At 32.9% G+C, this 13,787-nt stretch overlaps 1 protein-coding gene across 1 annotated transcript in view; it reads right to left on the bottom strand.

Moving 5' to 3' along the window:
- Nucleotides 1-12,013: 12,013 nt before the first annotated feature.
- LOC119828307 (collagenase-like) overlaps nucleotides 12,014-13,787 on the bottom strand; it is a 3,261-nt gene continuing 1,487 nt past the window's right edge. Inside the window, exons 2-5 of the mRNA XM_038350432.1 lie at nucleotides 13,295-13,562; nucleotides 12,716-12,805; nucleotides 12,331-12,530; nucleotides 12,014-12,115 (exon numbers count right to left, since the gene is read on the bottom strand). Coding sequence (XP_038206360.1) covers nucleotides 12,014-12,115; nucleotides 12,331-12,530; nucleotides 12,716-12,805; nucleotides 13,295-13,562 — 660 coding nt within the window. The remainder of the gene's footprint in view (nucleotides 12,116-12,330; nucleotides 12,531-12,715; nucleotides 12,806-13,294; nucleotides 13,563-13,787) is intronic.

Raw genomic sequence — 13,787 nt, 5'->3', positions numbered from 1 at the left:
TCGAATTTGTCATACGAAAAATCATTTATGAACACAACCGTCAACGACGTCAACCCTCGCGTGTCTGCTCGGCCCCGGTCGGGTCGCGCACTCAGTGATGCCAGCTAGTATATAATAATTAGTGCTTAGTGATATTAGGTGGCCTAATAAATATACTGTATTTTTGTATAAAATCGTAATATAATTTCTTTTATGTTTAGTTTGATTAAAATTAAAGAGTTGAATAAATAAATAAAAAATAAATAACATCGCTAACATGATCATATCTAAATTATTATCTTCCAATAAATGTTAACGTGTAAATTTATTTGATTTTGATGAAGTCTCATAGATGGCGCTGTTACAAAATTAACTTTATACAACTAACATTCTTTAAACTATTTATCTCTTCCCAAGTTAAATGACATAATCATTATAGTGTCGATTTAGATATTGTCAAACAACATTTAAATATGTGTCATTTGATTATTAATTTCCAATAGTTAAGATGAAAATTTATTTGATTTATATAACATTTCATAGATGTCGTCGTCGTTTTCATTTGTTGTCGTCGACATTTCATAGATGGCGATGTTTCAAAATAATCTTTGTAGTACTAACATTAATTAAGCTATGTTTTTCTACCCAAGTTACTTAAATGGCGTAGTTTTGTAGTGTAAAGCTAGATAATAGCATGGCTTACTCAAAAACAACATTTAAACATACATCCTAAGTCGTTAGATAACACGTTTTCTTAGAATGTATTAGAAAAATATAGGTTCACAGCTCCTCCCCCGAAGGTGATAGCATTATAATATGTATATACCATCCTGACTCGCCCTCTTAGTAATATTCATGCAAAATTTGAAGTAAATCCATGCAGTACTTTCTGAGATTAGCCCGGATACAGACAAACAGGCAAAAACTCTAAAAACTATGTTTTTGGGTTCTATATCGATTCAATGTCGCCTAAGTATTACACTTAAATTGTTATCCCACAATCGTATTTTAAAAATTCTAGAGCGCCTTTATCATCAGTATCAACAAGCTAGCACGTCATCACCTAAAGTTATCGTTTTTAAATCGGCAAACGGATAAATTTTGTTACAGTGCCCGAATAAAAATTACAATAGTCATATTTCATGATAAGTTTGATATATATACGATGAAAATTTAAAATTCGACTTGGCTAGATAAAAAAAAAACATTATAAAGCTATTATCCAATATAAATATTTACTACTCGTGAAAATTGGCAAACTAAGTTAAATAAACCCCTATAATGCACAAGGGCTGCAACCCCTTAGATGGAATATTGAATTAAAACTTATTTCATCCGTCAAATACATAAAATCTTAAGAAGTTTTCAACATCTACTTCAGTCACATTATCTTTCCTCTTGCTTAAATTCTTTTTCTTTACTTATTACAGCTTCGTATTTTCATTGCTCTTCTTCCCATGCTATAAATTATTAAGAATTATTTATTATATATAATATAATACATGATTTTATTTATAAGTCTTATTTATTAATCACCCACCACCTATAAATATCTCTCTCTCTACACAACGTATATGGTAGTCTGGAAGAGATCGCTACCTAGCTATATGACCAACATGTTATGCTTTTATTGTATGTTCTTTCTGTATTTCTCTATTTTCTGTATGTGCAATAAAGTATTAAATAAATAAATAAATTGGCCAAATATAACGAAAATCGTTAATATATGTTTAATATAAGTGTTGGAATCCCAAGACAAGCAAGTATCACTCTAAATTAAAAATGGGACCAAGTAACAAAAATTCCATAAAGAAAAAGAACCCTGTTTTTATTTTTTTGTAATATAAAAAAAAGAATTATGTTATTTATAATATCAATTTTAAATTTTTAAAGGGGTTGCAATCAGGCTTTATAGGGACGGAACGGTGACGGTGGCTTGAAGCGGCGTGGACGGTGACGTGAAAGAGAGGTATGAGGTGTGCGAAAGGGAAAAAAGGGTCATGGCGGCGGATGTAAGACGAAGTGTGCGTGCGGAATAAAGTTAAAATTATTTAAAGTAACTAAAGACGTATTTACAAGCAAACAACTATTTATTTTACGGCGACGATACATTGTTTGCTTTAAGAAGTAATTTTCACGATGACGGAATAAAAACGAAAAAAAAAAAATCAAATGGGCACAGGATTTAGAAGACAAGAGCGAGATTTTCAACTGGACGCCGCAACAAAAATTTATTTTTGCCCGAAGATCGCTAGTAGGTACGGCTGAATTATGGTTGAAGAGCAAAAAAACATTTAAAAGTTACGATGAACTCAAGACCGCGCTCCAATTATTTCTTATATTATTATTTCTTCAAAGGCTAGCATCGAGAATCACCACAAAAAAAAAAATCGAACTGCCAACGTCAATATAACAGGATCGAGTGACAGCTATGACAGTCAAACGTCAAGCGAGTACAAAATTGTAAACAAATAAGAAGTTACTACCACAAAGCCCATGATTATGGTAAAAATTAAAGATTTAAATGTGAATGCATTAATCGACTCCGGCAGCGACCTAAATTTAATAGCATACCAGTCGTATGCGTAGTTTTACGGCGCTTCAAACCAAGAAATACGACGAAAACTTAAGCTTGACGGGACTCGGAAGAATGAAGGTTAATTCGCTGGGAAAAGTGTTCGTAAACATCACCATCGACGGCAGAGACTATCAAAATGTGTTATTCCACATAGTGAACAAAAACATTATACCATTTCCTATGATTTTAGGCCAAGAATTGTTAAACAAAATAACCATGATAATGAGTGGGTGCAAGGTAAAATTATGTCTAAATGTGAAGAGTGGTTGTCTAATTTGTGTTGTTTTTCAGATTCCCCGATGGATGTCAGATCATTTATTAAAAAATAAGATTTTGCAGTGTGTTGAAAGTTATAATCTAGTTCAAATTAAAGAAGCACCTATTCAATCGAAGATAGTTTTAAAAGATGATGTGCCTGTTGCACAAAGAGCACGGCGGTTGTCCTTAACTGAGCAAAAAATAGTAGAAAATCAGGTAAAAGAGTGGTTGGATGATGGCATCATACGGGTGAATATTCTAGTCCAGTTGTTTTAGTTAAAAAGAAAGGTTCAGTTAGAGTTTGCATAGACTATAGACTTTTGAATAAAAATATAGTAAAAGATGAATTCCCCTTGCCAGTCACGGATGACATCGACAAGCTGTGTGAAGCCAGGATATTCAGTGTCCTTGATTTAGAAAAATGGATATTTCCATTTAAGAGTGTCGGAAGAGTCAGTCGCATATACATCATTTGTGACACAGAACGGCCAATTTGAGTTTCTTCAAGCTCCTTTTGGTTTATCGATATGTCCCAAGTATTTCATGAGATTTGTGAGTATCATCTTCAGGGATCTGATTTCACATGAAATTATGATTATTTTATAGGCAATATCTTAATTACTGCATCTAATCAAGAGCAGGCAGTAAAACGACTTCAACTTGCGTTGAAAGAGGCTTCAGAATATGGTTTATAGATTAATTGGAAGTAGGCTAACCTAATATAAATCAAGAGAGAAATTGAGTATTCATAGATGGGGTCTTTCACCATATATACGGCCCAAACGACCAAGCCCAGAGAAAACAGAAGTTCGTAAGTACTCTGAAGCCAGAGGTTTAAAACAGTTCCGGCTTTCGTTTTTCCCAGTAATTATAATTTGGATTTATTCAAAAGGACTGAATAGGCATTTATTGGGTAAGCATGCTCCATCCTAGACCTCGCTTGTCGCTTTCCAGCAGGCGAAGGGATGGTCAAATGCTTACCTAATCTTTAAAAAAAAAAAAGATCCATAGTTTCATTGGATTAACTTCTTATTTTAGAAAATATATTGAACACTATGCACTCATTGGGAAGCCACTTACAGATTCGTTAAGGAAAGATAAAGAATTTATATTTAACAATGAACAGAGAGCAGCATTTCAAACTTTAAAGGAAAAATTAGCAGATGCCCCTTTGCTAAAGATTTTCAATCCTACTCATGCAACATCACCCAGAAACAGGACTTCATGTAGTACACTACTTGGATTGAGAATGATATTTTATTTAAAGGCGAGAAGAAGTTACTTGTTATACCTAAGAATAGGGAAAAAGAAGTTTTGAAGAGAGTACAAAGTAATGGACATTTCTCCAAGAAGAAGATGAAACAGTTAACTGAACAAGATTATTACATAAAGGAAGTAGACAGTAAGATAGAGGATTTTAAAGTGACATGTATCCCATGTTTGTTAGCTACTAAGAAAGAGGGAAGAAGAGGGAAGTTAGAGACTAAGAAGAAGGGTTTCTCAACCTTATAGAAAAATCATGATCAGAATCATGCCATTAGATACACTACACCTAGATCACGTTGGACTTTTGACTCAAACTACGAAGCAGTGCAATCATATACTCACCATAGTAGATGCATTAACAAAATTTTTATGGTTGTTTCCTACAAAGAGTACGTCAAGCAGAGAGACTTTGAATAAGTTGGAAATCCATCAGCGGACATGTGGTAATCCACGACGATTAATAACAGATAGAGGTACAGCTTTTACTACAAGTTTACAGAATATTGCAAGGAGGAAGACATAGAATACATAATATCATCAGATATTATGATTACAACCGGCGTTCCTAGAGGCAATGGTCGAGTTGAGAGGATTCACAAGATTATAAGATACCTCTACTTACAAAGTTGTGTATGGAAAATTCTGGTCTTTGGTACAGACATGTCACTCGAGTTCAAAGAGCTATTAATACATCATATCAACGGAGTATTAATTGCACTCCTTTTGATGTTTTGAATGGAACAAGAATGCAAGTGAAAGAAGATATTAAAATTCAAGAATTGTTACAGGAAGAATACATACAATCTTTTAATGAAAATAGAGTAGAATTGAGAAAGTAGGCTAAGGAGCAAATATTTAAAGTTCAAAAAGAGAATTCTAAATATAATAATAAGAATAGAAAAATCAGCTCACAGTATACAATTTAATGGTCATAAAGCGAACCCAATTTGGTTCAAGTCTCAAGTTGAAACCTAAATATCTAGGACCCTACAAGGTTGTTAAGGTGAAGAGAAATGATTGTTATGATTTGGAAAAAGTAGATACTACCACTGAAGGGTCTATAAGTACATCCAGCTCAGCTGATAATATGAAGCGTTGGCCTTTATCTAATGAAGAATAGCTTAATGGGTAAGTGTTGTTTGGTGACGGATGATAGATGAGGAATGATTATGTTATAACTTTACTTGTGTCTTACTTGCCCATTGACATGGATTTATTTTCCTAATGTGTTATATTAAGACGGTTAAACTTGTATTTGTGTTTTTTTTTTCTATATCATAGCGGGCAACTGAACTGGTGGTTCGCCTGATGGTAAACGATCACCAGCGCCTATGAACATTCGCAGAAGCTCAGACCTCTGAGAATGCGCAGCCCGCTTTTAAGGGATAAGGGTTAAGTAAAGGATTGATGAATGGAAAAAAGGAATGGACTGGGAAAGGCTAGGAGAAGGAAATAGGCCTCCGGCTCCCCCACTCACCGTACGAAACACAATAGTTAGTTAGCTATTATTTCACGCCGGTTTTCTGTGGGGGTGTGGTACTTCCCCGGTGCGAGCTGGCCCAATTCGTGCCGAAGCGTGCTCCCACAATTATTGTGTGTTAGTGTTTACCATTTAGTACTTACAATTGTTTGTGTTGAACTTGTATTATGTACTATTTAGAACTTATTATTTTCACGGCTAATATATTGTTACAATTGAGTACTTGTTTGTTGTAGCTAAAATATTAAGCTTTAAGGTTTGTTTGCTAAATAGATTGACGCTATAAGATTTGTTTTCTAAGTAGATGTTTATGTGAAGTGCAGTATGTAATAAGAAATACCTGTTTTTGTTTATGGTTATTAAATATTCATGTTATGTGGCAGTGTGTATTAACTTTCATTATAGTATGTATATGTATAGATTTCAGTTTGTAAAATATGTTAAGAAAAGTGTAATGAAAGATTATGTATTGTTTTGAATTAAGAAATATAATGAGCGAGGATGAATGTCTGAGGATAACTTTTGTTTTGGTAAACTCAAAGAATTAAATTAACTTGTTTTGTTTGGATGTTTTTAATATGATGGTAATTGAAACATACCTATGTAATAGATACTTTCTTTAAGATGTGTAATAGTTTTACTTTAGCAAAAATCCTGCTTGGAATTTCAATTTAGATATGAGTATTGTTTATAACTTATATCTTTAAACGAGCAATTCTTGTATATATATGTATATTTAATTGGAATCTTGGAATCGGCTCCAACGATTTTCATGAAATTTAGGGGTTTCGGGGGCGATAAATCGATCTAGCTAGGAATCTTTTTTAGAAAATGTCATATTCGTGTTTTATCGACTTAAACTTACTTTTTTAAAAATTGGAGGCGTTTGAGTAGTCCCAATTTATTATAACTCTTCCTGACATCTATTGGCGAATAATAATACTATTATTTGGCGAATAATTAAAGTTCCAGCAGATGGCGTTGTTAAGTAACGAAGTCAATGAGTGTTTGCTTTGAGGTTAGACTAATTTTAGTTAGTCTAACCTCAAAGCAAACACTAATAGTAGTTTACATTGTTTTGTGTCTTCTTAATGCACGTGTTCACTTAAAAATGCCTAAACGATCTTGGAAAAAAACGCTTATAAACAATCTAACTTCACGAAGTCGTTCATATTTTTTTATTATTCTGTCGGTAAGATCGAAAAATATTATTCATATTTCATCATTTTATTAGTATGTAATTCGTACTTAAATATAATTTCCAAAAAACACAATTTATAAAAAAAAAAAGAAAAAAAATACCGGTCATCCAGGTACTACTTATTAATACTAGTCGGTGCACACGGCAACGCTCGAGTGAACTATGAACGTGTATAACTGGACGATTTATATCTAGGACAATCTAGGTTTAAATATGGAAAAACAATTCATTTTTGTGTTTGATTTTTGTATTACTTGGTTGTTAACGTTTTTCATTTGATGTCTGAGCCTGTCATGTGTAAATTTTGTGTAGTTTTTTGTTAAAATGAGAATTTTCGCTCTGAACTATTGTCATTTTACAATAATTCATATACTTGTTTTAAAACTTGATTAAAAGAGTTCAGAGTGTGATAACGAAAAATTTCAGTAATAATAAATGTAAATTCAGTAATTAAAAACCAATTTTGTGAACAGGTTGTAATCGTGCTAAAACTTCCATATATTTTTACGTCATACCTATGATGATATCAGGCGAAGCTGCGGGCAACAGCTAGTGAAGTTTAAGGATTGATCATGAGCTTAAAACTGTCGACTGAAACATAATGTGAAGGTATAACACTTATTCAGAAGTAAGCAAGAATATACTCGTATTCTCTGTTTTTTCAACTCTCGTTTGAGCTATTGTGGTATTTGAGGCGACAAACTAACACATAGGCTTACTATGATCGAGATAAACGTACTATACACTAGCTTTTTTCCTCGGCTTTGCCGTAGGTACATGACATATATATACATATATATATATATATATATATATATATATATATATATATATATATATATATATATATATATATATATATATATATATATATATATATATATATATATATATATATATATATATATATATAAACATACAAATATATATATATATATATATAAACATACAAATATAGAAAAGTTTTCTCCTCATGATGTTAGTATACATACATTCCGTTTATAGAATTAGTATCCACATTAACATAAAATGTGTTGAATAATTTTACTAGAAAGAAATATTTCCATTCTAAAACTCTTACAGTAATATGTAGGTACATAAGTATTATTGTGTATTTCAGAATAATGAGTAATGTAGTTTTCAAACTGTCAAATCAAATAGATATGATTAAATTGATATTGAGTAGACACGATAATTGTAAAACAATTACGGAATTCCCAACGCTAAGAACTTTATCATAAGCATTATATTAATTAAGGGATTACGTGAGATAAAAGTGTGTTTGTTTTCATCTGTTCAAGTATATGATCCACTTAAGGAAAAAATACTTATATTTTGTAGAGATAGAATACAAATATGTTATTATTACCAATTACTTTTAGGAAGTTATATGCAGCATTTATGTGATGAGTAATAGTAGTTATAACATTAAAGAAATATAGTTATTTAATCTTGGATGATTTAATTAACTGATTTATACATACTATAGTTAGGTGATTTTTTAAATCCAGGCGATTGGATAGTTAATTTTATGATCTTAATCAGGATCATAAGATAAACTATGGAAATCATTGTACTGTAGTCTGGCATCGATTCATTCATGAAGTGTAAAAAGTTTTATCTTCGAGTCGGTTACATAAAAACATACAAGCTACAGCAGAAGCTACTAAAACGCATTTAATAGCAGAAAATGTATTATATGCTTTAGGATACATGTTAATTTGATAGTGTATAATCATAATACTACAAATTTAATGCGATAGAAAAAAAAATCACACAGATAGCTGAAACATATTTTTTTTGACGATTAAAAACCAATAGGAGGATATCATTCTAGGTAAAGACCTATAGAAATAATTCTCATTGTTGTCTTTCCTAAATATTATAGGATTTCATAGTTTAGTATCTACAATAAATAGATCTTATTGTTAAATATCCTAGGGTACCTTCTAACTTAACGTCCACCCTGGGTGATTTATTAAAGGAACAAACTATTATTAAAATTATTTAATTATAAAGAAATTACATTAATATCCATATGTATATGCAATGTTAATGTAAGGTATGGATAAATAAAGATTTTTATTATTATTATTTGTTTTCATGTACTTTTATACATCTCGGGTTTTAACCGGTTAGTGATCTATTACGGGCCTAAGCCAAGTAAATAGATTCATTTACTGATAAAATTAGAAATTAATATTGTCTAGCGATTCCCTAAACATGTCTGCTTGTAAGAACTTCCTACTATCCTACATGTATTTAAAATAACTGCTTTTTGCATGTTAACAATTATTATTATATATCATGAGCATGATGCTTCATAATATTAATATCTTATAATTGACGGAACAGATAATATAAACTGTAATTGCAATATAATTCAAAAAGTTTTTAGTATTAAAAATCTCGGAATCATCTTGGATCACTGCCTATCATGGCATTCACACATTGACTTTATGAGTGAAAGAACACGGAAACTTATCTGAATTTTTAAATCACTAAGATATATAACTTCACATAAACTCAGGAATCAAATTTACAAGTCACTAGTTCAATCTATCCTAGCGTATTGCATTCCTATCTGGGGGGGAGCGAACAAGTCTAAATTTATAGAAGAGGAGCGCATACATAGGCGTCCAACCACTGAACTCTATAAACGTATGTGATTTACTATCAGTCAGGCAGCTATTCATTTTACTTATAACATTAAAAACGCATAAAAAAACAATATTTGGCAAAACATTGGCATTTATAATATTAGTAGGATAGTAGGACGTATGGTATGAAACAGAAAATTATTATTATTGTTTTGGTTTAATTACTCAAGCCCAATCTTATGTATTTAATAGAAGTATGGTGTAGTGCTACCAAAAATAAACTAGCACCACTCCCAATTATACAAACTAATACTATCAAATATATTTTAGATTATCATTTCTTAACTATAAATAAAATATACATGGATAATAGCTTAATGAACTTGAAACAATTTTACAAATACAATACTTGTATGTGGTAGTCGAGCACGCTTCGGCACGAATTGGGCCAGCTCGCACCGGGGAAGTACCACACCCCCACAGAAGACCGGCGTGAAATAGCATTCTGCTGTGTTTCGTTCGGTGAGTGGAGGAGCCGGAGGCCCATATCTTACCTTACCCTTCCCAGTCCTTTCCTTTATTCCTATCGCCAATCCTTTTCTTAATCCCTTCTCAAAAAGTCGGCAATCCATTTGTAGAGGCGTAAGGTTTGCAATGGACCTTATCCCTTTCCAAATGTTCATGGGCGGTGGTAGCGCTTACCATCAGTCGTCCCACCAGCTCCATTGCCGACTGTAACATAAAAAAAAACTTGGGGTCTTTATCCATAAAGCATTACATGACATATGCACACAATCGTACTTCTTACAAAATTGAATCGCCCGGCGCACCTAATCTACACAAGAGCCAGCCATCTTGCCTTACCGAAGGTCAGAACAAATTATGGGAGACGAATGACAAAATATGAAGACGCACAATCTCGAAACTCGTTCATTGCATTCATATAATAACGGATTTAAACAAAAATAGCATGATGTTTTTGATAGGTTTCCTAATAGCTAAGAATATCAATTAGTCGTTGTTACTAACCTGTCATGATTAAAAGTACATTAAAGTAAATATTTGAATGATGATACGTATTTTGTTTTAAACTTTAGGTATTTAAATCTAGCCTTTGCCCGCGGTTTCGTACGCGTTGAATTCGGAATTTCGTTGAAACTCCTCCCCTCTATACATATACTACACCTTCCTCTGGAATCACTCTATATATTAATATAGCTTAAAAAACTAAAACTAAAAAAAAAGAAAAAATTGTTTTTGATGTTAAATATTTCCTTCTTTACCGACTGCAAGAGTGTAATCGTTTTTAGAATTTATCAATCCTGACAAACCTATTAATCATTATTGCATTATCATCGGTCCTTGATACGTACGCAAAGTTTCAAATTAATCAGACTTCTGGAAATTGGTAAAAATTGTGTTAAAAGTTTCCTATATACATACAAACAACCCCAGCAACAAGCAACAATTAGCAAAACTCGTTATGGTAGACCATGCGCTTCTTTGAATGCAATAAATGAATATGTCCTAATCTAAAAATCATTTGCGAAAATCTAAGTAAATTTTATCGTATGTTCGTTATTAAGTATCTCATGTAAGTGAGCGTATGGGAATAAATTTTTTAAACCTTAAAACATAATTATTAATAAATATCTGTGTACATTTGATTATCTTTTCTAGTGATTTCGAAAATAAATTTCAGGTAATAATTTTATGGAAAAGCAAATGTTGATATGAGATCCGGAAAAGGATATACGCTAGCTTATCCCGAAAGTCCCACAGGAATAGGAGCTAGCCTAGGACAGTCAGGTTTTACTTGACTACGCGGCAAACAGCGGGCGAAACACTAGTTATATTATAATTGCGAAATGTTTATCAATTACTATTAGTACAACTTAAAAATATATCGTGGAAGATAATTGGGTATTGAAGTAGACATTTTTCAAATTATAATTGTATTTCATACGTGAATCGATTTAAAACCTGTTTTCAACCGACTTCGAAAAAAAAGAAGATTATGAAATCGACTGTATTCTTTTTGTTTGTTACCTCACAACTTTGTACTGACTGCACCGATTTTCATAAAATGTGTTTGAAAACTCGTGCCTTCCATATGGTCCCGTTTAAATTTGACCTAGTTCTGACAATATAAAGACGGCATAGCTCTTTTTTGAAAGAAAGAAAGAAAGAATGTTTATTTAACACATAATGTTAAATTAAAATAAAAAAGTGAACTTATGATTAATCGGCGTGGGGCTAAAAAGGGTAACTACTCAGCATGTGCTACGCGTAATGCGCAGCGCTGATTTTCAGAAGCCCCTTGTTGGAGTGCCAGACAGAAGAAATAAACATACATGCATACATTATATAAACATACAAACAACTTTTTGGAATATCCAATAATTTGTGTATCCTCACACAAAGAAGCAGAAGAGAAAATAGATCTATGTTTCGTCGAGTGTATTTGATTTCTCTATCTAAAGCTTAAATGTGTACTCGGATTCTAGCCTGACAACTGAAACCCAAATAAAAGATAGGTAATCAAGAGACAATTTTAAGAAATATATATATGGAACGACAATAAGGTAGTAAACTTGAAATAAAAGATAATTTAGATGTAGTTAACTTTATTGAAAATACAATAGGTGATTTTACATGCGGGCACGGAACCAGGACTGGAATGATGTAACTCTTGCGAAACCAGCCGGTAATCCTCGTTGGCAGCCTTGGGGTCCAAAGGAGGTGATACCAATCTGTTGATAGAGAGAAGTTACATTTATCATTTAACACATAACTGTTCAATGTAGTTCTACCGAGAATTTAAGGTTTTAAGATATGACACACAAAACTACAATGTCAATATTTTTTCTTATTAAATTTCAAAACACTCCTCTAAGAGCGTGTGAACACATTTTGACTTATAAAGTCAAATTTCGCCTGCAATGTCAATCCAGAAATAAAATATAACCACCAGAAGGCCATTGTTGTTGATGGTGAGGGGGCCACCAGAGTCTCCAGTGCAAATGCTGCGACCGTTGGCACCGGAGACACAGAGTGTAGAGGCGATGACTGTGGTTGATCCAAAAACACGAGCGCATTCAGCATTGCTGATTACGGGCAAGTTAACGTGTCTCAAGGGCTGGTTGTTGGTGATGTCTCCAGAAGCGGCTGCAATGAATATTTAAATGTGGAAAGATTTTTTCTTAATATGCTCATCTAAATGATGTGTTCATCTAAATTGATTCGTATTTATAGTATGGTTTAGGGAATATAGATCTGAATCTTGTTGTCGTCAATATCAAATACGTTTTATAACAGAACTCACAAGTTTTGATTTGATTGTAAATACTCACAGTCACCAGTTCTGCCAAAGCCTGCAGCAGTAGCGGTAACACCGACGTATTGGTTGCTGCCAGAAGCTAGCGCGATAGCTCTGATGTTGTCTAAAATTTGACACTTGAGTGAATATATGTATTAGATAAAAAAGGCGAAAGGTCCTCTAATAAATGCTATACTGAGATAGCGTTTATAATAAAGATTATATTTGCGCTTATGTTAAAAGTTCCAAGCAAACGAAAGCCAAAAGGCATTTTTTCAAACATTACAATTCTTTAGCACAGAGTATGTTTAATACAAGCTCATAATAACACGACAATAAAAACTTCTGATTATCTGTACAAAACGTGACACTGGCAGAATCCATCCTCAGTGGAATCGGGAGTTGCCGAAGAGAAAAGAAGAAGAAGAAGAAGAACATACATTACAATAGAATTCAAATGGTTTAGAATTTGTTATTTTCAATTTAATAATCTCTTCTAATCGTCTTTGTAGAAGACGCAAATATTGCTTGATCATCATTTTAACCTTGTATATTTTGGGATTGGATAAGGGGTTGATGAAAATTATAACCGTTAATCATTTAAATGTCTTACTGTTGAAGTTCACCCATGAAATGGTGGCAATAGCGACATCGTTCACAAGGGTGTTCATGTTGTAGCTTCCATGCATAGTCACACTGTTGGTGTTGATGCGGGTACCGCCAGAGAAGAGGCGGATGGAGCCAAGAACGACGGTGAAGCGATTAGCCTGGGATACAGGCGTGCGCCAGCAGTGAGCAGCGGTAGCTATCCTGTTGTTGCTGATCAGGGAGGACCCGCAGACGGAAGTTGCTCCAGAGGTAAGAGAGATCACCAACCCACCCTAAAATGCAAGGAATCGTACCGTTAAAGTGTTTCTGTTTTCTTGGCTCAGTAAAATTTCAAGGTTGTGACAAATGTTAAAAATTAATAATATAGCTCGTAATTTTTCAAAGAAAAATCGAAAGGACCTACATAAATTCCTCTAATATCAACAGCAAATTAATTAGCTTTCTCGAAAAAAATAACATTATATCCAATAATCAATATGGATTCAGAAGGGGCAAAT

The sequence above is a fragment of the Zerene cesonia genome, chromosome 1 (genome assembly GCF_012273895.1).
Source record: "Zerene cesonia ecotype Mississippi chromosome 1, Zerene_cesonia_1.1, whole genome shotgun sequence".
Taxonomy (NCBI): Eukaryota; Metazoa; Arthropoda; class Insecta; order Lepidoptera; family Pieridae; genus Zerene; species Zerene cesonia.
This window is presented reverse-complemented; position numbering and strand designations above follow the sequence as displayed.